The 21,269-nt window shown below is 43.6% G+C and overlaps 1 protein-coding gene across 3 annotated transcripts in view; it reads left to right on the plus strand.

The window, feature by feature from the left end:
• Positions 1-21,269, plus strand: part of LOC126988001 (G-protein coupled receptor moody-like) — a 44,360-nt gene that overhangs the window by 19,103 nt on the left and 3,988 nt on the right. The window contains exons 2-11 of one of the 3 annotated variants that reach the window (XM_050845731.1): positions 9,830-10,007; positions 12,255-12,395; positions 12,538-12,657; positions 12,893-12,946; positions 15,122-15,249; positions 15,785-15,935; positions 16,808-16,901; positions 17,565-17,700; positions 19,336-19,488; positions 21,241-21,268. In XM_050845731.1, coding sequence (XP_050701688.1) covers positions 9,886-10,007; positions 12,255-12,395; positions 12,538-12,657; positions 12,893-12,946; positions 15,122-15,249; positions 15,785-15,935; positions 16,808-16,901; positions 17,565-17,700; positions 19,336-19,488; positions 21,241-21,268 — 1,127 coding nt within the window. In that variant the 5' untranslated portion in view covers positions 9,830-9,885. The remainder of the gene's footprint in view (positions 1-9,829; positions 10,008-12,254; positions 12,396-12,537; positions 12,658-12,892; positions 12,947-15,121; positions 15,250-15,784; positions 15,936-16,807; positions 16,902-17,564; positions 17,701-19,335; positions 19,489-21,240; position 21,269) is intronic. The other 2 variants (XM_050845729.1, XM_050845730.1) reach the window with 2 other exon arrangements.

The raw sequence follows: 21,269 nt of genomic DNA on the forward strand, positions 1-21,269 counted from the left end.
TCTCTACACACACACACACACACACACACGCACACGCACCTTGGGAAGTCATCAACAGCTCATCCACTACCAAAGATAACACACACACACACACACACACACACACACACACACACACACACACACACACACACACACACACACACACACACACACACACACACACATACACACAGCTGATTTGCACGTTAGAAGCAGGTTTTAAAAGCCAAACACAGCATATTCAGCACTCTCTCTCTCTCTCTCTCTCTCTCTCTCTCTCTCTCTCATCATCGTGAACGTGACCGATACTTGTGAATTACCCTTTTGTTTGTTTTATACTCGCTAGGGAGAGAAAGGAGGGAGGAGGAGGAAGCAGGGGTGAGGGAGGGAAGGAAGTGTCAAGTGGAGGAAAGAGACGAAGAAGGGCATGAAAGGGGGAGAGGAAGGAAGGAAGGAGGAAGGAAGGAAAGATGAGAGGGTGAGAGGGAGAGTGAAAAGGAGCAAGGAAATGAAAAAAAAAGGATAGAAGATGGGAAACGTAATGATGATGATGATGATGATGATTAAAAAGACAGGCATGGAGGGAAGTAGAAAAGTAGGGAAGGAAAAAGGGAGGAAAGGGAAGGAAGGTGGAAAAGAGAAGGAAACTAAGGAAAGAAAAGAACATGACGGGATTAGGAAAGCTGAAGAAGATGAAGTAAATAAAGCAAAAAGAATGAAAAGAAAGAATGTAAAAATGTTTGAAAAAAAGTAAAAAGCGATTATGATGGAGACGAGGAAGGGAGGAAGGAAAGATGTGAAGGAGGAAGGAAGAAATGAGAAAAGAAAGAAGAGGAAAAAAATCATAAAAAAAGCTTGAAGGGAAGAAAGTGAGGAAGGAAGGAGAGTAGAAAGGGAAGACTGGAGGAAGGAAAGGAAGGAGGAAGGAAGGAAGGAAAGGAGAAAAGAAAGAAGAGGCAAAAAATTATAAAAAAAGCTTGAAGGGAAGAAAGTGAGGAAGGAAGGAGAGTAGAAAGGGAAGACTGGAGGAAGGAAAGGAAGGAGGAAGGAAGGAAAGGAGAAAAAAAAGGATGCGTAAGCTTATAAAAAAGACCATGAAGGAAGGAAAGCAAGGAAGGAAGGAGAGGAGGAAGGAAAGGAAGGAGGAAGGAAGGAAAGCAAGGAAGGAAGGAGAGGAGGAAGGAAAGGAAGGAGGAAGGAAGGAAGGAAAGGAGAAAAGAAAAGATGCGTAAGCCGATAAAAAAGACCATGAAGGAAGGAAAGCAAGGAAGGAAGGAGAGGAGGAAGGGAAGACAGGAGGAAGGAAAGGAAGTGAAGGCAGCAGAGAGAGAGAGAGAGAGAGGGAGAGAGAGAGAAGGAAGGGAAGACGGAGGGCGCGGCAGCTGTCAGTGTTGGCGGTGACATTGCGGTGAAGTGGTCAGGTTACGCTGTCTGTTGGCACTTCTCACGCCCCGACGAGAGAGAGAGAGAGAGAAGATTAGTAGTAGTAGTAGTAGTAGAAGTAGTATAGCATTATTAACACAAAATAGGCCTTACGCAAAACATATCGCAAAAAAAACTACATTACCGCAGAGAGAGAGAGAGAGAGAGAGAGAGAGAGAGAGAGAGAGAGAGAGAATAGTAGTAGTAGTAGAAGTGGTAGCGATAGTAACACAAAATAGGCCTTACGCAAAACATATCGCAAAAAAAACTACATTACCGCAGAGAGAGAGAGAGAGAGAGAGAGAGAGAGAGAGAGAGAGAGAGAGAGAGAGAGAGAATAATCACGCAATACATAAACAAAACAATACCACTATCTCCTTCCTTTCCCTCCCTTCCTTCCTCCCCTCCCTTCCCTTCCCTTCCCTCCCTTCCCCTCCCTTTCTCTCCCTTCCCCAATCCCTATGCATTTTATTTATGTCTGTGTTTACTAATATTAATCCTTCTCTTCCTTCCTTTGTTAATATCTTTTGTTTATGTTTGTCTGTTCAAGTTTTAAACACATTGCATAGAGTTCGATCCTCCTGTTTAGAATCAAGAACCCTTTAAATCAAGAACCTTTATCATACTTATTTTAATCATTTCCTTTCTTTTCTTGCATTTATCTTGTCTTTATGTCTTTCTGTTAAGTTTGAAATCCATAACGTAGAGTTCAATCCTTCTGTTTTAAGTCAAGAATCTTTTAACTCATACTTATTTTAATCTTTTCCTTTCTTTTCTTGCATTTATCTTGTCTTTATGTCTTTCTGTTAAGTTTGAAATCCATAACATAGAGTTCAATCCTTCTGTTTTAAGTCAAGAACCTTTTAACTCAAGAACCTTTAGTATACTTGTTTTAATCCTGTTTCTTGCTTTCCTATTATCTTGTCTGCCTGTTTGTCTGTTCAAGATTAAACCCATTGCCTAGAGTTCAAGCCTCCTGTTTTAAGTTGAGAATCCTTTAGTTCAATAACCTTTTAACTCGAGATCCTTTATTTTACTTATTAAATCCTTTCCTTCCTTCCTTTGATAATATTGTGTCTCTCTGTATGTCTCTTCATGTATATAAATCCATTGCAAGGAGTTCGATCTTGTTTTTGAGTCAAGATCCTTTAGCTCAACAATCTTTTGACTCGAGAACCTTCATTATATCTATTTCAATCCTTCCCTTCCTAACCTTTGCTATTCTTCTGTCTCTCTGTTCAAGTTTAAACCCATTACATAGAGTCTGATCCTCCTGCTTTAAGTCCAGATCCTTTTAACTCAAGAACCTATAAACGCTAGAAAACCTTCTTTATACTTATTTTAATCCTCCCCGTCCTTCCTTTGCCATTCTGCTGTCTATTTGTGTGTCTGCTAAAGTATGAATCAATTACAGAGTTCATTCCTTCTGTTATAAGTCAAGAACCTTTAAGTCAGGAACCCTTTAACTCAAGAACCTTTTAAATCAAGATCCTTCACTTTTTGTTTTTGCGTTCGTGCTAAATCCCTTCTCGAAAGCCTCAGTCACGCCGCTTGGATCTCACCGGCTCACACAGACATGCAAATCACTCTCATAAAACACGTCTTGGTACGATAAAACACTCGGCCCTTTCATAACCGTATCTTCTTGCTTGTTCTGTTTTCCTTTTTGCAGAACAACCTTGCGCATAGTCATCTATATTATGTCTTTACCCAATGAATCGATGATGAGAAACCTAAAACCTCGTTGGATATGGATTGTCTTGTGTCAGAAGGTTAAGCTAGTGAACACTCTCAGAAGTACTCATAACTTATATATACTTAGGACAACCTCAGGGTAATCTAACTAGGACTTCTTAATTAATACTGGACACTTGAACCTGACCTCTAACTACTAATGTCATGTCCTGTGGCAGTAGGTTTAGCTGATAAACACGCAGAGAAGTATTTTTATCTTATTTACTTAGGACGGCCTCGGGATAATCTAACTAGGACTCCTTAACTAAATATTGGACGCACTTCAGTCTGACTTTTTACTACTAGAGAGAGATAAATAGATAGATAAATAGATAGATAGATAGATAGATCGATAGATAGATAGATTGCTTGATTGATTAGATAGATAGATTCATTGATTGAGTGATTGATAGAAAGAATGAAAGAAAGAAACAGAGGAGAGAAGGAAGGAAGGAAGGAAGGAAGAAAGAAAGAAAGAAAGAAAGAAAGAACTATCGTGTCTTGTGCCAGAAAGGTTTAGCCAGCGAACACACACACACACACACACACACACACACACACACACACACACACACACACACACACACACACAAGCACATTAAAATCTCACACACAAAACGTTACAGCCAAGAGTATACAGGATAGCTTGACCCTCGTTTTGAAAGGTTAATGTAAATACAGTCTTACAGCGAGAGGTTAGAGGTAGCAAGGGAATCCAACACTCTTTAAAGGTCCTATTACTCCTGTCTTGACCTCGTTAGTAGAGTGTGTGTGTGTGTGTGTGTGTGTGTGTGTGTGTGTGTGTGTGTGTGTGTGTGTGTGTTACTCTCCACCTCATTAGACTCACTTGCTAATGATTATGATGATGGATTGCGCATTCCTACGTAGAGATAGATAGATAGATAGATAGATAGATAGATAGAGATAGATAGATTGAAAGAAAGAAGGGAAGGAAGGAAGGAAGAAAAGAGAGAGAGAGAGAGAGAGAGAGAGAGAGAGAGAGAGAGAGAGAGAGAGAGAGAGAGAGAGAGAGAGAGAGAGAGAGAGAGAGAGAGAGAGAGAGAGAGAGAGAGAGAGAGAGATGAGCGCCACTTAAGATGACAAAAAGCTTGACATGATGACTACAAACGATGACTTAAAGGAGATAAAGAAGACGATGAAGACGAGGATTTAGAGGAGGAGGAGGAGGAGGAGGAGGAGGAGGAGGAGGGTGTTAAGTTAAATGTCTTCTTCTTAGGTTTAAAAGACGACAATTGTATCGTTGAAAATAAGACTTGCTGTAATAAAAAAAAATAATATTGTAGTTTCTGATTACGTCTCTCTCTCTCTCTCTCTCTCTCTCTCTCTCTCTCTCATCGTGGTGTCAGGGTCGCGTTACTGACACCGAAGAAAGGAAAGTGACACACACACACACACACACACACACACACACACACACACACACACACACAACGTTTATTATAATCTACGAGTGTTGGAAAAGAAAGACAAAAAAAAAGGAGTTTGAAAATGAAGAAGGGGAAGGAGTGAAAGGAGAGAGGAGATAGACAGACAGACAGACGGACAGACGGGAAACAGGAGAAAGAGTAATAGATAGATAGACAGCCTGAATAGAGAATAGATACCCCATACGATACACACTCATTATGACATCACTACACCCTTACACACACACACACACACATACGCACAAACACAAACACACACACATATCAAATCCATAAAACAAAAGAGCGCAAGAAACAATGACGTAAAGAATAATGTATCGTTTTGTTGAGTCTCCCCCCAACATCTGCTTCCTCCCTTAAGAACGCAACTGCATCCAAGGTCTTCTGAGGGAGGGTAGACGGAAGGGCAGAGGGGCGGAAGAGATGGTAGTGTGAGAGGTTGAAGACTTGGTAGGTTATAGAGATTGGTTCATAGTAATTGTGTGTTTGGTCATTATTTTGGTATCGCAGTCCGTTTTCTTTGGCATCCCAGTCCGTTTTCTTTGGCATCGCATTTCGTTTTCTTCACTGGGGTACTAAGTCAAGTTTTTATCTTTTATATTGTTTTGTGAATCTCCTGTTTTGTCTCCGTTTGTTAAGAAAGAAGGTGGATAGATATTGAATGAACGTATGCATGGATAAAGTGATAGACAGATAGATAAACTGGTACAGATACATAGATATAGATAGATAGATATATAGATGGATAGAAAGGTTGGTAGCAGTTAAGTGGCTATATTGATGAAGAATTAGCAACCTACAAGTCTGATTTAATAGAGAGACGAGAAGCGACGATAGAATGACCAGACAAACTACTACTACTACTACTACAGCAACAACAACACCATCAACAACAAAACATTTAGGCCAGTATCCCCTCGAGGTCTTCTTGGGTCCAATCTTGGTGTGTCGCGAGAGAGCGGAGCCGCGAGATCGAGTGTTGAAGTGAGAAAGACTAGACGGGAACGTAACCTTAGTGACTCCCGCCCAGCCCCGACCGTGAGAGAGAGAGAGAGAGAGAGAGAGAGAGAGAGAGAGAGAGAGAATAGTAGTAGTAGTAGTAGTAGTAGTAACACAAGAGAGAGAGAGAGAGAGAGAGAGAGAGAGAGAGAGAGAGTAGTAGTAGTAGTAGTAGTAGTAGTAATAGTAGTAGTAGTAGTAGTAGTAGTAGTAGTAGCGGTAGTAACACAAAATAGTTTGGCCTCAAATTGACCTTTATAGCAAAACAAATCACCCAGAAACTTCACTACCACAGAGAGAGAGAGAGAGAGAGAGAGAGAGAGAGAGAGAGAGAGAGAGAGAGAGAGAGAGAGAGAGAGAGTAGTAATAAGAACAGTAGTAGTAGTAGTAGTAGTAGTAGTAGTAGTAGTAGTAGTAGCGGTAGTAACACAAAATAGTTTGGCCTCAAATTGACCTTTATAGCAAAACAAATCACCCAAAAACTTCACTACCACAGAGAGAGAGAGAGAGAGAGAGAGAGAGAGAGAGAGAGAGGGGAGTATCTGGTGTCTCTCTCTCACATACGTTCCTGTTTGTTACGTAGAGAGAGAGAGAGAGAGAGAGAGAGAGAGAGAGAGAGAGAGAGAGAGAGAGAGAGAGAGAGAGAGAGAGAGAGAGAGAGAGAGAGAGAGAGAGAGAGAGAGAGAGAGAATAATAATTGAAATAAGTATCGTACATTAGGGAAGGGTAGGATGACACCCCACACAGTACGATATTATTAGAGAAAGAGGGAAAAGAGAATGTGTGTAAATAGGCTACAACGCCACAGGAATACCAACAGAACCGAAATAACAGATCGAAAAAGATAGATAAAACAAGTGACTAACAGATCGAAATAACAGATGGAAAAAGATAAATAAAACAAGTGACTAACAGATCGAAATAACAGATGGAAAAAGATGGATAAAACAAGTGACTAACAGATCGAAATAACAGATCGAAAAAGATAAATAAAACAAGTGACTAACAGATCGAAATAACAGAGCGCAAAAGATAAATAAAACAAGTGACTAACAGATCGAAATAACACATCGAAAAAGATAAATAAAACAAGTGACTAACAGATCGAAATAACAGATGGAAAAAGATGGATAAAACAAGTGACTAACAGATCGAAATAACAGATCGAAAAAGATAAATAAAACAAGTGACTAACAGATCGAAATAACAGATCGAAAAAGATAAATAAAACAAGTGACTAACAGATCGAAATAACAGATCGAAAAAGATAAATAAAACAAGTGACTAACAGATCGAAATAACAGATGGAAAAAGATAGATAAAACAAGTGACTAACTGAACCGAAATAACAGATCGAAAAAGATGGATAAAACAAGTGACTAACAGATCGAAATAACAGATGGAAAAAGATAAATAAAACAAGTGACTAACTGAACCGAAATAACAGATCGAAAAAGATAAATAAAACAAGTGACTAACTGAACCGAAATAACAGATCGAAAAAGATAAATAAAACAAGTGACTAACTGAACCGAAATAACAGATCGAAAAAGATAAATAAAACAAGTGACTAACAGATCGAAATAACACATCGAAAAAGATCAATAAAACAAGTGACTAACTGAACCGAAATAACAGATGGAAAAAGATAAATAAAACAAGTGACTAACAGATCGAAATAACAGATAAAAAAAGACCCGAAAAACAACAACAGTGAAAAAAATAATTAAGAAACAGATTGAAAAAAAAAAAGAATCGAAAATCAACAAGAGTGAAAAAATAATTATAAAAAAACAGATTAAAAAAAAAAAACAATGACCAACAGATAAAAAAAAAACTAATCGATAAAAACAACAACAGTGAAAAGATAATTAAAGAAACATTAAAAAAAAGAATCAATGACCAACAGTTAGAAAAAAAAAACACAATTCGAAAAACAACAATGAATAGATAACAACAACAACAACAACAACAAGAACGATGACAACAAGACCGAAAAATAAATTAGATAAAAAAAGAAAGAAAAAAATGTCTATAAACTCCAAGTAAAAAAAATAACCAGCAATTAGTGAAATATAAATGCCGATGCTTCCTCACTCAAGATACAAAAAAAAAAAAAAAAAAAAAAAAAACAGATTATATGCTTTGAAAATAAATGTGTATGTTAATTTAGGTGTGTGTGTGTGTGTGTGTGTGTGTGTGTGTGTGTGTGTGTGTGTGTGTGTATCAAGGTTTAGGCAAGTCTCCTCTTCTTGCTCTCTCCTCTCTTCTCCCTTTCTCTCCTCTCCTCTTCTCTCCTCTTCTCCTCTCCTCTCCTCTCCTCTCCCAAGCATCTGCCTCGGCGTGGATTCTCGGATTGTCACGAACGTAAACAAATACAGAAGGCGGAGGAAGCGAGAAGGATCAGCTGGGTGAGGGCGAGGAGGAGGAGGAGGAGGAGGAGGAGGAGGCAGTGGTCTGGGAGGTCGGGTTGGGGAAAGGGGGGAAGAGAGAGGCGGGAGGAGAAGGAGGAGAGGGAGGTGTTTTTGTTGTTTTGTGTTGTGGAAAGGAAAAAGGAAGGGGAGGAAACTCGTATTGGGGAAGGGTATAGAAGGGGAAGGGGGAAGGGAGTAGGAAGCTGGAATGGAGAACGGAGTGGGAAACTAATGATTGGGGAAGGGTATGGGAGGGGAAGGGAAGAAGGGGAAGATGGGAGGCTGGAAGGGATATAGGGAAGGGGAAAGTAATGATAGGGAAGGGTATGGAAGGGGAAGGGAGGCAGGGAAAGATGGGAAGCTGGAAGGAAGAAAGGGAAGGGGAAAGTAATGATAGGGAAGGATATGGAAGGGGAAGGGAGGCAGGGAATGATGGGAAGCTGGAAGGAAGAGAGGGAAGGGGAAAGTAATGATAGGGAAGGGCATAGAAGGGGAAGGGAAGTAGGGAAAGATGGGAAGCTGGAAGGAAGAAAGGGAAGGGGAAACTAATGATGGGGAAGGTAATGGATGGGGAAGGGAAGTAGGGAAAGATGGGAAGCTGGAAGGAAGAAAGGGAAGGGGAAAGTAATGATAGGGAAGGGCATAGAAGGGGAAGGGAAGTAGGGAAAGATGGGAAGCTGGAAGGAAGAAAGGGAAGGGGAAAGTAATGATGGGGAAGGGTATGGAAGGGGAAGGGAGGCAGGGAAAGATGGGAAGCTGGAAGGAAGAAAGGGAAGGGGAAACTAATGATGGGGAAGGGCATAGAAGGGGAAGGGAAGTAGGGAAAGATGGGAAGCTGGAAGGAAGAAAGGGAAGGGGAAACTAATGATGGGGAAGGGCATAGAAGGGGAAGGGAAGTAGGGAAAGATGGGAAGCTGGAAGGAAGAAAGGGAAGGGGAAACTAATGATGGGAAGGGTATGGAAGGGGAAGGGAGGCAGGGAACATTAGGGGAAGTTGAAAGGGAGGAAAAAGGGAGGGAATCAGTAAACTCATTTGTGGAGAAGTCTCGGGACTGTGAGCCTGCTATTACATCTCTTCCTCAGCCTCTCATTCTTCAACCGTCCTCTTTTCTTTCCTTTGCAGATGAAAGCAACATACTAAAAGCCTCCCCCACTCTTCTAACCACGATCCATTTCTATCATGTACTGTTCGGGGCTATGTGGGGGCTGTCATCTCTCTTCCTCAGCTTCTCATCCTTCAACCGTCCTCTTTTCTTTCCTTTGCAGATGAAAACGACCTACTAAAAGCCTCTCTCACTCTTCTAACCACGATCCATTTCCATCATGTACTGCTCGGGGTTATGTGGGGAGCTGTCATCTCTCTTCCTCAGCTTCTCATTCTTCAATCAACCTCTTTCTTTCCTTTGCAGATGAAAACGACCTACTAAAAGCCTCCCCCACTCTTCTAACCACGATCCATTTCTATCATGTACTGCTTGGGGCTATGGGGAAGCTGTCATCTCTATTCCAAGGCCTCTCATTCTTCAATCGTCCTCTTTTCTTTCCTTTGCAGATGAAAACGACCAACTAAAAGCCTCCCCCACTCTTCTAACCACGATCCATTTCCATCATGTACTGCTCGGGGCTATGGGGAAGCTGTCATCTCTATTCCAAGGCCTCTCATTCTTCAATCAACCTCATTTCTTTCCTTCTCCAAATGAAAAACGAGCAATATTGAAGCCTTTTCCTTTGTTCAACCGCCATCCATTTCCATCATGTACTGTTCGGGGCTATGTGGGGTCTGCCATCTCTCTTCCTCAGCCTCTCACTTTGTCTTCTTTCCTCCTGCAGATAAAACCCAGCACTGGAAGCATCGCCCTCTCTTCTGACCACCTTCGACCGCCACCATGGACCGATCGGGGCTGTCGGCGCAGTTCCCCGGCTTCCCGCGCCTCCATAACATGACGTGGCTCACCGACGAGGACCTGGACGATGACGAGGCGTCGGAGATAGCGAAGTGCGTGACGAGGTGATACACAGGATGAGTGGTTGCTTGGATGCTGATGATGCTGATGATGATGCTGATGATGCTGATGATGATGCTGATGATGCTGATGTGCAACTCAAAAGCAGTGTTGTGTTGCTGTTGTTGTTGTTGTTGTTGTTGTTTTTGTGGTGTGTCGTTGGCTTGTGTTTGTGTGTGTTTGTGTTGGTATGTGTGTGTGTGTGTGTGTGTGTGTGTGTGTAAGTAGTTTTGCTGGTTTTTTTGTTGTTTTCTTGTTGCTTGTGACTAACTTTTATAGGCCTACGTAGTGTTGCTGTTTGTGTGTTTGTGTGTTTGTCTGACGTGTGTGTGTGTGTGTGTGTGTGTGTGTGTGTGTGTGTGTGTGTGTGTGTGTGTGTGTGTGTGTTTTGGCTTTGACGGTGTTGCTGTTTGTGTGTGTGTTTGTTTGTGTGTTTGCTTGCTTGTTTGACGTGTGTGTGTGTGTGTGTGTGTGTGTGTGTGTGTGTGTGTGTGTGTGTGTGTGTGTGTGTGTTTTGGCTTTGACGGTGTTGCTGTTTGTGTGTGTTTGTTTGTGTGTTTGCTTGTTTGTTATACGTGTGTGTGTTTGTGTGTGTGTGTGTGTGTGTGTGTGTTTTGACATATAGAGTGGTTAACATTTTTCTTTCCTCTTACTCTAAATTTTCCTCAACTAATTATGGCACTACTAACTGAGGTCATGCCAGTAAGGTCAGTGCCATGGGAGAGGAGACAGGACACTCCCTAGACACTCCCTTTTGACACAGTGCCATTAACACGACTACAGTCAATGGCACAGGTTATTAATACTTGGCCTTGCTGCTGTGTATTGTATGTCCAGGGGTTAGTTTCACAGTCCAACACGGTGTCATTGTAAGCGCTTATACCAAACTATATTCCCCATAATGGTTAGTTTTTCCTCTACTGAACCCCTGATACTAAAAAAAATTCCCATGGTGTTTCATCAAATTTCTGGGTTTCCTATATCTACCATCTACACCAAACTCTATATGGACGAGGTATTTTCGTTGTGTTTTGTGTTGGGTTGGCGAGCGTAGAAATATATCGTGTTGGCTTGTGAGATTGGCTTTTGGTGCGGCCTCAGTTGAGTTGTGTTGTTCCTTGTGGGCGTGAAGGCTTTGGGGCAGCTCTAACGCCCTGATTTTGTGGCCTCAGCTGTAGTTTGCCGTGGTCTGCTCTGTGTGATGTGTTGTTGGGCGTGAAGGCTTTGGGGGCAGCTGTAACGCTCTGATTTTGTGACCTCAGCTGTAGTTTTCCGTGGTCTGCTCTGTGTGTTGTGTTGTTGGGCGTGAAGGCTTTGGGGGCAGCTGTAACGCTCTGATTTTGTGACCTCAGCTGAAGTTTGTTGTGGTCTGCTCTGTGTGTTGTGTTGTTGGGCGTGAAGGCTTTGGGGGCAGCTGTAACGCTCTGATTTTGTGACCTCAGCTGTCGTTTGCTGTGGTCTGCTCTGTGTGTTGTGTTGTTGGGCGTGAAGGCTTTGGGGGCAGCTGTAACGCTCTGATTTTGTGACCTCAGCTGAAGTTTGCCGTGGTCTGCTCTGTGTGTTGTGTTGTTGGGCGTGAAGGCTTTGGGGGCAGCTGTAACGCTCTGGTTTTGTGACCTCAGCTGAAGTTTGCCGTGGTCTGCTCTGTGTGTTGTGTTGTTGGGCGTGAAGGCTTTGGGGGCAGCTGTAACGCTCTGATTTTGTTGTTACTGTTACATTTGTGTTTGACTGGTTGGTTCTCTCTCATGCAGATCTGGTATTTGGTATGATGGTATTTAAACACATCGGCGCACAAGTACACATTTTAGTCATTCATAGGAGTTTGGGGCATTTCCAGGGGTAGTTTTATGACCCCTCTGGTAGTTTGTCCTTTCTTTTGTACCATGAACCTGAAGAAACACTCATCAGAACCCGATTACTCTCCTTTTTAGTCTTTAGAGATGTTTGTTGTGAAAGGAGGAAGAGTCTGACAAGTACACATTTTAGTCACTCATAGGAGTTTGGGGCATTTCCAGGGGTAGTTTTATGACCCCTCTGGTAGTTTGTCCCTTCTTTTGTACCATGAACCTAAAGAAACACTCATCAGAACCCGATAACTCTCAATTTTAGCCTTTATAAATTGTTGATGTGAGAGAAGGAGGCGTCTGACAATACCCTTCTTAGCCCTCTCCCTCTCAAACCCTTTCCAGCGCCACTCCACTCTTCCCCTCCCCCACTAACACCTCGGTCCCCTTCTGCCCCGCCCCCGCCAGGATGTCCCGCGGCATGACCACTTTCATCGCCGTCCTCTTCATCGGCTACCTGGTTCTCGGCCTCACGGGGAACTTCCTGACGATCCTGGCGCTGCTTCGATGTCCCAGAGTGCGGAACGTGACGGCGGCCTTCATTATCAGGTGTGTGTGTGTGTGTGTGTGTGTGTGTGTGTGTGTGTGTGTGTGTTCTTTTGTGTCTATGTTTGTCTGTGTGGTTCTGTTGGTGTGTTTTCTATGGCTGTTTTTCTGTGTCTGTTCATCCGTCATCTCCCTCCCTCTCCAGTCTGTGCGTGGCCGACTTCCTCTTCTGCGTGCTGGTGCTGCCCTGGGAGGTGTCTCGTTTTCTCGCCCGGGAGTGGATCTGGGGCGAGGGCTGGATCTGCACCGTCTTCCCGCTGCTCAGGTACGGAGGGTCAAAAGGGCACGACGTTGTGTTAGTCTGTGTCTGAGGTGGTACTATTTTTAAGGGCCGAGAAGTTTCAGGTCCTTACAGAGCTCGGTTTAGGGTCCATGTTACAAGTCGGATTTGAGAAGTTTCGGGTCCCTGCTTCCTTGCCTGTAATGAAGGAGCTCTCACCTGCCCCCCCCATCCCCCCTTCCCTCACCTGCCCTCACCTGCCATTACCTTGTCTCCTCAGGTACTGGAATGTGGCCGTGAGTCTCCTGTCCATCGCTATGATCACGATAAACAGGTGAGTCTCAGGTAGCTGCACACACACACACACACACACACACACACACACACACACACACACACACACACACACACACACACACACACACACACACACGCACACACACACACACACACACACACACACACACACACACACACACACACACACACACATACACACACAGGAAATTAAAACAGAGTAAAATTAACAATAAAGAAAAGAAAAAAAAAGAAGGAAAGAACGTGATAATAGAAAGTAATAGTGAATAATAATAATAAAGAAATGGAAATAGAAAATAATAATAGAACATAATAACAAAATAGAAATAAATAGAAAAAAATAGAAAATAACAATGAAAATATAACTCGAAAATGAAGTAAAAATTGAAACTAAAAAAAAGGAAATAATAATAGAAAATAAAAATACAAAATCAAATAAAATGTAATAAAATGGAACGGGATAAAAACAGATACATACACACTGTTCTTTTTTAATCTCCAAACGTTTAAAACACAAAAGGATCAACTTCCAAAATACAAACGAGCGTGTTACTGTGAATCCTCTAGCAAACGATTTGGTCTCGGGAGGCGCGCCGGACGGAAACAATATACTCGCTTTCTCGTCGCTCTTCAATGTTTTTTCCTTCCTCTCTTTCTATCATGAAGGTCAAGGGTGTGTCTGTGTGCCTGCCTGTCTGTCTGTCTGTTTCCTTTCCCATCATTCTTTCCTGCCTGGCCTCTGAGCGGATACTGTTGGCGCCTCGCTACTTATGACCTTAAAAGGCATGCTGAGAAAAACGTTAGGAAGAAGGAGCATTTAGGTGCATAAAACGTTAGTGAGGAGGAGTATTTAGGCGTATAGTAAAATAAAACCGTAAAATTGAAAATGAAGAAAAGGACAAATAACATGATAATTATATGACCTATGCAGTTGCGGCGCCATGGTTAATTAGCTCAATCAATCAGTCAATCTGTTTGGGGCTTTGAAATAATGGATGTAAGCGTTGGAAGCGTTGGAATCAATCAGTCAATCTCTTCGGGGCTTTGAAATAATGGATGTAAGCATTGGAGTCAATCAGTCAATCTCTTCGGGGCTTTGAAATAATGGATGTAAGCATTGGAGTCAATCAGTCAATCTCTTCGGGGCTTTGAAATAATGGATGTAAGCATTGGAGTCAATCAGTCAATCTCTTCGGGGCTTTGAAATAATGGATGTAAGCGTTGGAAGCGTTGGAATGAATCAGTCAATCTCTTCGGGGCTTTGAACTAATGGATGGAAGCGTTGGAATCAATCAGTCAATCTCTTCGGGGCTTTGAAATAATGGATGTAAGCGTTGGAAGCGTTGGAATGAATCAGTCAATCTCTTCGGGGCTTTGAAATAATGGATGGAAGCGTTGGAATCAATCAGTCAATCTCTTCGGGGCTTTGAAATAATGGATGTAAGCATTGGAAGCGTTGGAATCAATCAGTCAATCTCTTTGGGGCTTTGAAATAATGGATGTAAGCATTGGAAGCGTTGGAATCAATCAGTCAATCTCTTTGGGGCTTTGAAATAATGGATGTAAGCGTTGGAAGCCTTAGAATCAATCAGTCAATCTCTTTGGGGCTTTGAAATAATGGATGTAAGCGTTGGAAGCCTTAGAATCAATCAGTCAATCTCTTTGGGGCTTTGAAATAATGGATGTAAGCGTTGGAAGCCTTAGAATCAATCAGTCAATCTCTTTGGGGCTTTGAAATAATGGATGTAAGCGTTGGAAGCGTTGGAATCAATCAGTCAATCTCTTCGGGGCTTTGAAATAATGGATGTAAGCGTTGGAAGCGTTGGAATCAATCAGTCAATCTCTTCGGGGCTTTGAAATAATGGATGTAAGCGTTGGAAGCGTTGGAATCAATCAGTCAATCTCTTCGGGGCTTTGAAATAATGGATGTAAGCATTGGAAGCGTTGGAATCAATCAATCAATCTCTTTGGGGCTTTGAAATAATGGATGTAAGCGTTGGAAGCCTTAGAATCAATCAGTCAATCTCTTTGGGGCTTTGAAATAATGGATGTAAGCGTTGGAAGCGTTGGAATCAATCAGTCAATCTCTTCGGGGCTTTGAAATAATGGATCTTAGCGTTGGAAGCGTCGAAGAATACCGATTTATTGTGTGCGGTGACTGTAGCTGAGCCTTTCTCGTTCCCTTCTGCAGGTACATCATGATCGCCCACTTCAGCGTCTACAAGATTGTCTACCGCAAGGGATGGATTGCCCTCATGATCGCCTTCTGCTGGACCTTCGCCTTCGTTATGCTTCTTCCCACGCTGCTCGGGAAGTGGGGTGAGTGGAGGTGTTTTGTTTGTTTTGTTTTGCTTGTTTGTTTGTTCATTTCGTTCATTCATTCAGTTAGTCAATGTTTTCTCTCTTTCATTTTTCTTTCCTTATTTATTTTTCTTTCTTTCTGTCTTTCTTTCCTTTTTTCTTTCTTTTTTTCTTTCTTTCTTTCTTTCTTTCTTTCTGTCTTTCTTCCTTCGTTTGTTTCTTTGTTTATTCTTGGGAGTCTTAGTATTAGTTTGTTGTTGTTATTTTTGTTGTTGTTGTTGTTGCTGTTAATCGTTTTCATCATCTTCATCTCCATCATCATTATCTTGTTCTTCTTGTTCTCGTTTTTCTTTGTTGTTGTTCTGCTTGTCTTGTTCAACCTCCCCTTCCTCATCTTCCTTCTCCTTTTTATCACTATCAACACCATCTCTACCACCACCACCACCACCAGTAACAACAACAACAGCAACAACAACAACTCCATTACTACAACTACCACCTCCTCCTTCTCCTCCTCCGTCACCTCCTCACCCTCCGTCGTCGCCCCCCACAGGAAGGTTTGGCTTCGACAGTCGCCTTCAGACTTGCTCCATCATCGACGACAAGAACAAGTCGCCCAAGCAGGTGCTCTTCGGCCTCGGCTTCTGCGTTCCGGCCATCATCATCATCATCTGCTACTCCCTCATCTTCTACGTCATCCACAAGTACGTGTTCGAGTCCATCCTTTGGTTGGTTGTTTCGTTTATAATGTCGTTGTTTCATCTATGGTGCGTTCTAGCGACACTTGCAAAGAATATTACTCAACAGCCATTGGTAACTTGGAGGAATAATACATGGAGTGGCCCTCAGCGGGGTAGGGGGAGGCGGAGCTTAGCCGGTGGGCGGAGCCAGAAATTCCACCCAAAACATTGCATTTCTCGCTCCCAGAACTCAGCGTAAATGAGCTTGTCTGTCTTATCTCTTTAACATAAAACGTAAAAATAAAAAATAAATAGGTCCACTGCTCTTTATCATACATATTAATGATTGGATACAGGAATTAGTAGCGGTGTTAGTAAGTTTGAGAATGCTACAAAGATCCTGAGACTAATTTTTAAGTAGACCAAAGTAGTATAGTGTTCTCCAGGACGATTTTGACAGTGACATGGTTGGGCGGGGTAGTGGCATAGATGGCGTTCAGTGTCGGGAAGTGTGGTATTCTGAGTGTAGGGAAGAATAACCCTTCACATAATTACTCCCCTTAACCCGTCCGCTGCGATTGGCACGGATGTTTCCTTCACTGGTAGCTTGGTAACATACAGTCCCAGGTCTTTCTCTGCCTCTGTGGTGGATAGTGGAGTGTTTCCCATGTGGTATTGGTGTGCTGGATATCCCCTCCCAAGGTGCAGGACTTTACATTTCTCTTCATTGAACTGTAGCAGCCACTTTTTGTTCCACTCCTGTAGCTTGATGTCTTCTGTATAGGAAATCCGCAGTCAAGGGGTTAACTAACTAACTCCCTAACTAGACTAACTCCCACTAATTACACTAACACCACTACTACTACTACCACTACTACAACCACCACTACCACCAGGTCTGAGAAGCGCATGCGTGAACACAGCTCCCGCGGCGTGAATGGGACCCACCATGGCCCTTCCCTGCAGCCCCAGCCTCGCATTACTGGCAAGGTAAGTTACAGGTATAGACAGGTAGGTAGATAGATTGATAGATAGATAGACAGATGAACGTAGATAGACAGGTATTTTTGTTAGCTACCCTCCACCCGAAATTGACCTCTTGGCTACTCTTTACTTTTATCTTTTATAGGAGCGGCGAGTAGCTGGCTTTTTTTTTTTGTACTTTTTTTTATTGCCCTTGAGCCGTGTCCTATGATGTAAAAAAATAAAAAAAAAAAAAAAAAAGCTACCTTCCACTTCTTTCTTTATCTTTCTTACTTTACTAAACATATAAGTCCTATGCACCACAAGCTACCCCCCCCCCCCCCCAACCACCATCCCATCTATCACCATTCACCACAACAACCATCACCTCCACCACCACTACCTACCACCACCACAACCAATCTCCCCCTCACCCCCTCCACCACTAACTCCCACTACCATTACAACCCCTACCCCCCACACAAGCCACCCCCCCCAACCATCATCCCATCTATCACCATTCACCACAACCACCATCACCATCACCACCACAACCAATCTCCCCCTCACCCCCTCCACCACTAACAACCACCACCATTACAACCCCTACCCCCCACACCACAATCACCCTCCCTCCTTACCTGCCCCCCACCACTCGTCACCCCCTCACTCCCCCCTTCCACCCAGCAGATTGAGAGGGAGGTGAGGCGTCGCAGGAACGAATGGCGTATCACGAAAATGGTTCTGATCATCTTCATCGCCTTTGTGGTCACCTATCTGCCCATCACGCTGGTCAAAAGCCTGGACAAGAAAGTGGAGTACCCGGGTGAGAGATGCTGGACCTTATTGCTTGGGCGGAAGGGCCTTTGTATAATAAATTCTCCTTTCCTTTTTCCTCCCTTTTTCGACGCAATTCTCCCCACTCATACGACTCTTTTCCTCTTACTTTCCTGCTCCTTTCCTTTTCTTTTTCTTTTTTTTACGTGTACGATTGTAGCGCCGGTCTTGAGGGGCCTGGATGGTAGTCGACCCCAGCCCGTCGTGGCGCAGGCAAGTGTTTATAGTGGCGCCATCCGGAACTCCTTCTTGATTCACTTGGACGGTTTCCTCTAGAGTCCGGGTTGATGGGTGGTCTTCAGGACAGCATGTGGGTAGTTTTAAGCCACTCGGCGGTGACTGAAAAATCCCAGGTGGTACCGTGGGGATTCGAACCCACGGTGAATGTAGGCCCAGCACGCTACCACTCAACCACCGCCTACACTCTAACTAACTAACATTCTCTGCTTCACTCGTTCAGTCTTCCAAATCTCACGCCACATCCATAAATCTCCCTCTCCTTTATTTTCCGTCGTAACTCTTAACCAATCTCCTACGTCACTCTCCCTTCCATAACTTCTTCCTCATTCTCTGTTTCACTCTTTCCTTCCCCCATTCCTCACGCCACATCCATAAATCTCACTTTTCTTTTTTTTCGTCGTAACTCTTAAAAACTTTCCTACGTCACTCTCCCTTCCATAACTTCTTCCTCATTCTCTGTTTCACTCTTTCCTTCCCCCATTCCTCACGCCACATCCATAAATCTCACTTTCCTTTATTTTCCGTCGTAACTCTTAACCACTCTCCTACGTCACTCTCCCTTCCATAACTTCTTTTTCATTCTCTGTTTCACTCTTTCCTTCCCCCATTCCTCACGCCACATCCATAAATCTCACTTTTCTTTTTTTTCGTCTTTCCTACGTCACTCTCCCTTCCATAACTTCTTTTTCATTCTCTGTTTCACTCTTTCCTTCCCCCATTCTTCACGCCACATCCATAAATCTCCCTTTCCTTTATTTTCCGTCGTAACTCTTAACCAATCTCCTACGTCACTCTCCCTTCCATAACTTCTTCCTCATTCTCTGTTTCACTCTTTCCTTCCCCCATTCCTCACGCCACATCCATAAATCTCACTTTTCTTTTTTTCCGTCGTAACTTTTAACCATTCTCCTACGTCACTCTCCCTTCCATAACTTCTTTTTCTATACTCTGCTTCACTCTTTTCTTCCCCCATTCCTCACGCCACATCCATAAATCTCCCTTTCCTTTATTTTCCGTCGTAACTCTTAACCACTCTCCTACGTCACTCTCCCTTCCATAACTTCTTTTTCATTCTCTGTTTCACTCTTTTCTACGTCCATACCTCACGCTACATCCACAACCACCCCCTTCCTCTCTTCGTTGTAACTCTAACTACTCTCCTACGACTCTCCCTTGCATAATATCTTTCCTATACTCTTATTTCACTCTTTCATTCACCCATATTTCACGGCTCGCCCTTAACCATTTCTTTCCTTTTTCCGTCGTAACTCTCACCTACGACACTCTCTCCCTTGCTCAACTTCTCTCCCAGACTCTATACCACTCCTCACTTCGTCCATATCCCACGCCACATCCATAACCTCCCGTCCCTCCCGTCCCTCAGGTCTCCACGTGCTGGGCTATGTGCTAATCTACGTGTCATCCTGCATCAACCCAGTCATCTACGTCATCATGAACCGCCAGTACCGCCAGGCCTACAAGACGGTGCTCCTGTGCAAGCGCCCGCGTCTCCCTTCCCTCACCTCCTCCCACACCGGTAAGATAGATAGATAGATAGATAGATAGGGGCTTTATTTACACACACACACACACACACACACACACACACACACACACACACACACACACACACACACACACACACACACACACACACATGGTCTATTTTTTCTCTCTGCGTCCGTCCCAGTGGTGAGGATTCAAAGAGAAAGGAAATGCTGAGAGGGTTTTAGGAGGCTGAGGAGGAAAAGAAGCTTGAAGATATGTATTGTTAGTGAGGAGGAGGAGGAGGAGGAAGAGGAGGAAGAAGAGGAGTTAAAAGTAGCAGAATGAAAATAAATAATAATTCATAAGAGAAAAGAGAGAAGGGGAAAGAAAAGTTTTAGGGGGAAAGAAATATCAGAAAGTAAGATGAAGAGAGGGGAAGAGGAAGAGGAGGAGGAGGAGGAGGAGGAGGAGGAAGAGGAGTTAGAAGTAGCAGAATGAGAATGAAAATAAGACATAAGAGAGAACGGGGAGAAGAAAAAGTTATAGGGGGAAAGAAATATCAGAAAGTAAGATGAAGAGAAGAGGAAGAGGAAGAGGAGGAGGAGGAGGAGGAGAGGGAGAAAACAAACACACAAAAAAAACCAGAAGAGAAATAGGAGAAAGATTAGCGTTTTTCACGGGAGGACAACAAACAAAACAAACAAAACAAACCCCACAACACAACACATAAAATAACAAAAAAAGAAAGGCGTCCCCATAATTATAACAAAGCATCATGTCTGTCTGGCCAGGGGTGGGTGGGGGGGCAGGAGGGGCAGGGGAGCACTCGGGGTAAGGGGACAGTGGGGGGAGGCAGCAGGAATGGGGCAGGGAGGGGCAGGGGGTGGGGGTTCGAATCCTCTTTCCTCCCCGCGCCTCCCCCAGCAGGATAAAACTTGAGGGCCCAGCGGCGAGGCTTCGTTATATGGGCGGCCCCGAGGGTGTGTCGAGGCGCGGGGGACGGCGGGATGATTGGAAGGGTACGGTCGTGTGTGTGTGTGTGTGTGGAGGGGGGGGGGGGGGTGGGGGCGGCTGGATATGTGTGTATGGGAGGGGGTGTAAGAGGGAGAGCGGGATAGAGAAGGATGTGTGTGTGTGTGTGTGTGTGTGTATGTGTGTGTGTGAGAGAGAGAGAGAGATGGATAACCACTCTCTTGCCACTCCCTCAGACAACTCCCTTTCACTCCTCCACGCATATAACTACTGATGGATTAAAGGAGAAAGGAGAATGTCTTTGGTTGGTTATTGTGGACGGGAGGGCGATTGAGGACGGGGATAGCATATGGGTGACGCTGCATAGATAACCACTCCCTTGTACTTCCTCAAACCCTCAACTTCCACTTCCTTGCACTCCCTGACACACATAATTACTGGTGACTTTAAAGGAGAAGGTATTAAGTTGGCTGTGGGCATGAGGTGTGTGTGTGTGTGTGTGTGTGTGTGTGTGTGTGTCGTGGGTATGGCTGGGGGCGGGACGGGGCCAGCATTGCCACATTATCGTACTCATCGCATTTCATTTTCGTACTTGCTACATGACCGATAACCATAACAACAAAGAACGAAAAACCTCAATATTCAACAGTTTTAGCACTAACTTTAATTTTCTCACGTTACTTGTGTAGGTACGAGAGTTTGAGGCATAAAGATGATAGATACGATATGTGGTTAATACGATACTTTGGCAACGCTGGACATGGCTGGGATTCATCCATCTTGCCCCGTCTCCAGTGAACAGTATGCATGCTTGGTTTTCTCCTCACAGACACGGACAAGACCGCCCACTGCTCCAGG

The sequence above is a fragment of the Eriocheir sinensis genome, chromosome 67 (assembly GCF_024679095.1).
Source record: "Eriocheir sinensis breed Jianghai 21 chromosome 67, ASM2467909v1, whole genome shotgun sequence".
In the NCBI taxonomy this organism is placed as follows: Eukaryota; Metazoa; Arthropoda; class Malacostraca; order Decapoda; family Varunidae; genus Eriocheir; species Eriocheir sinensis.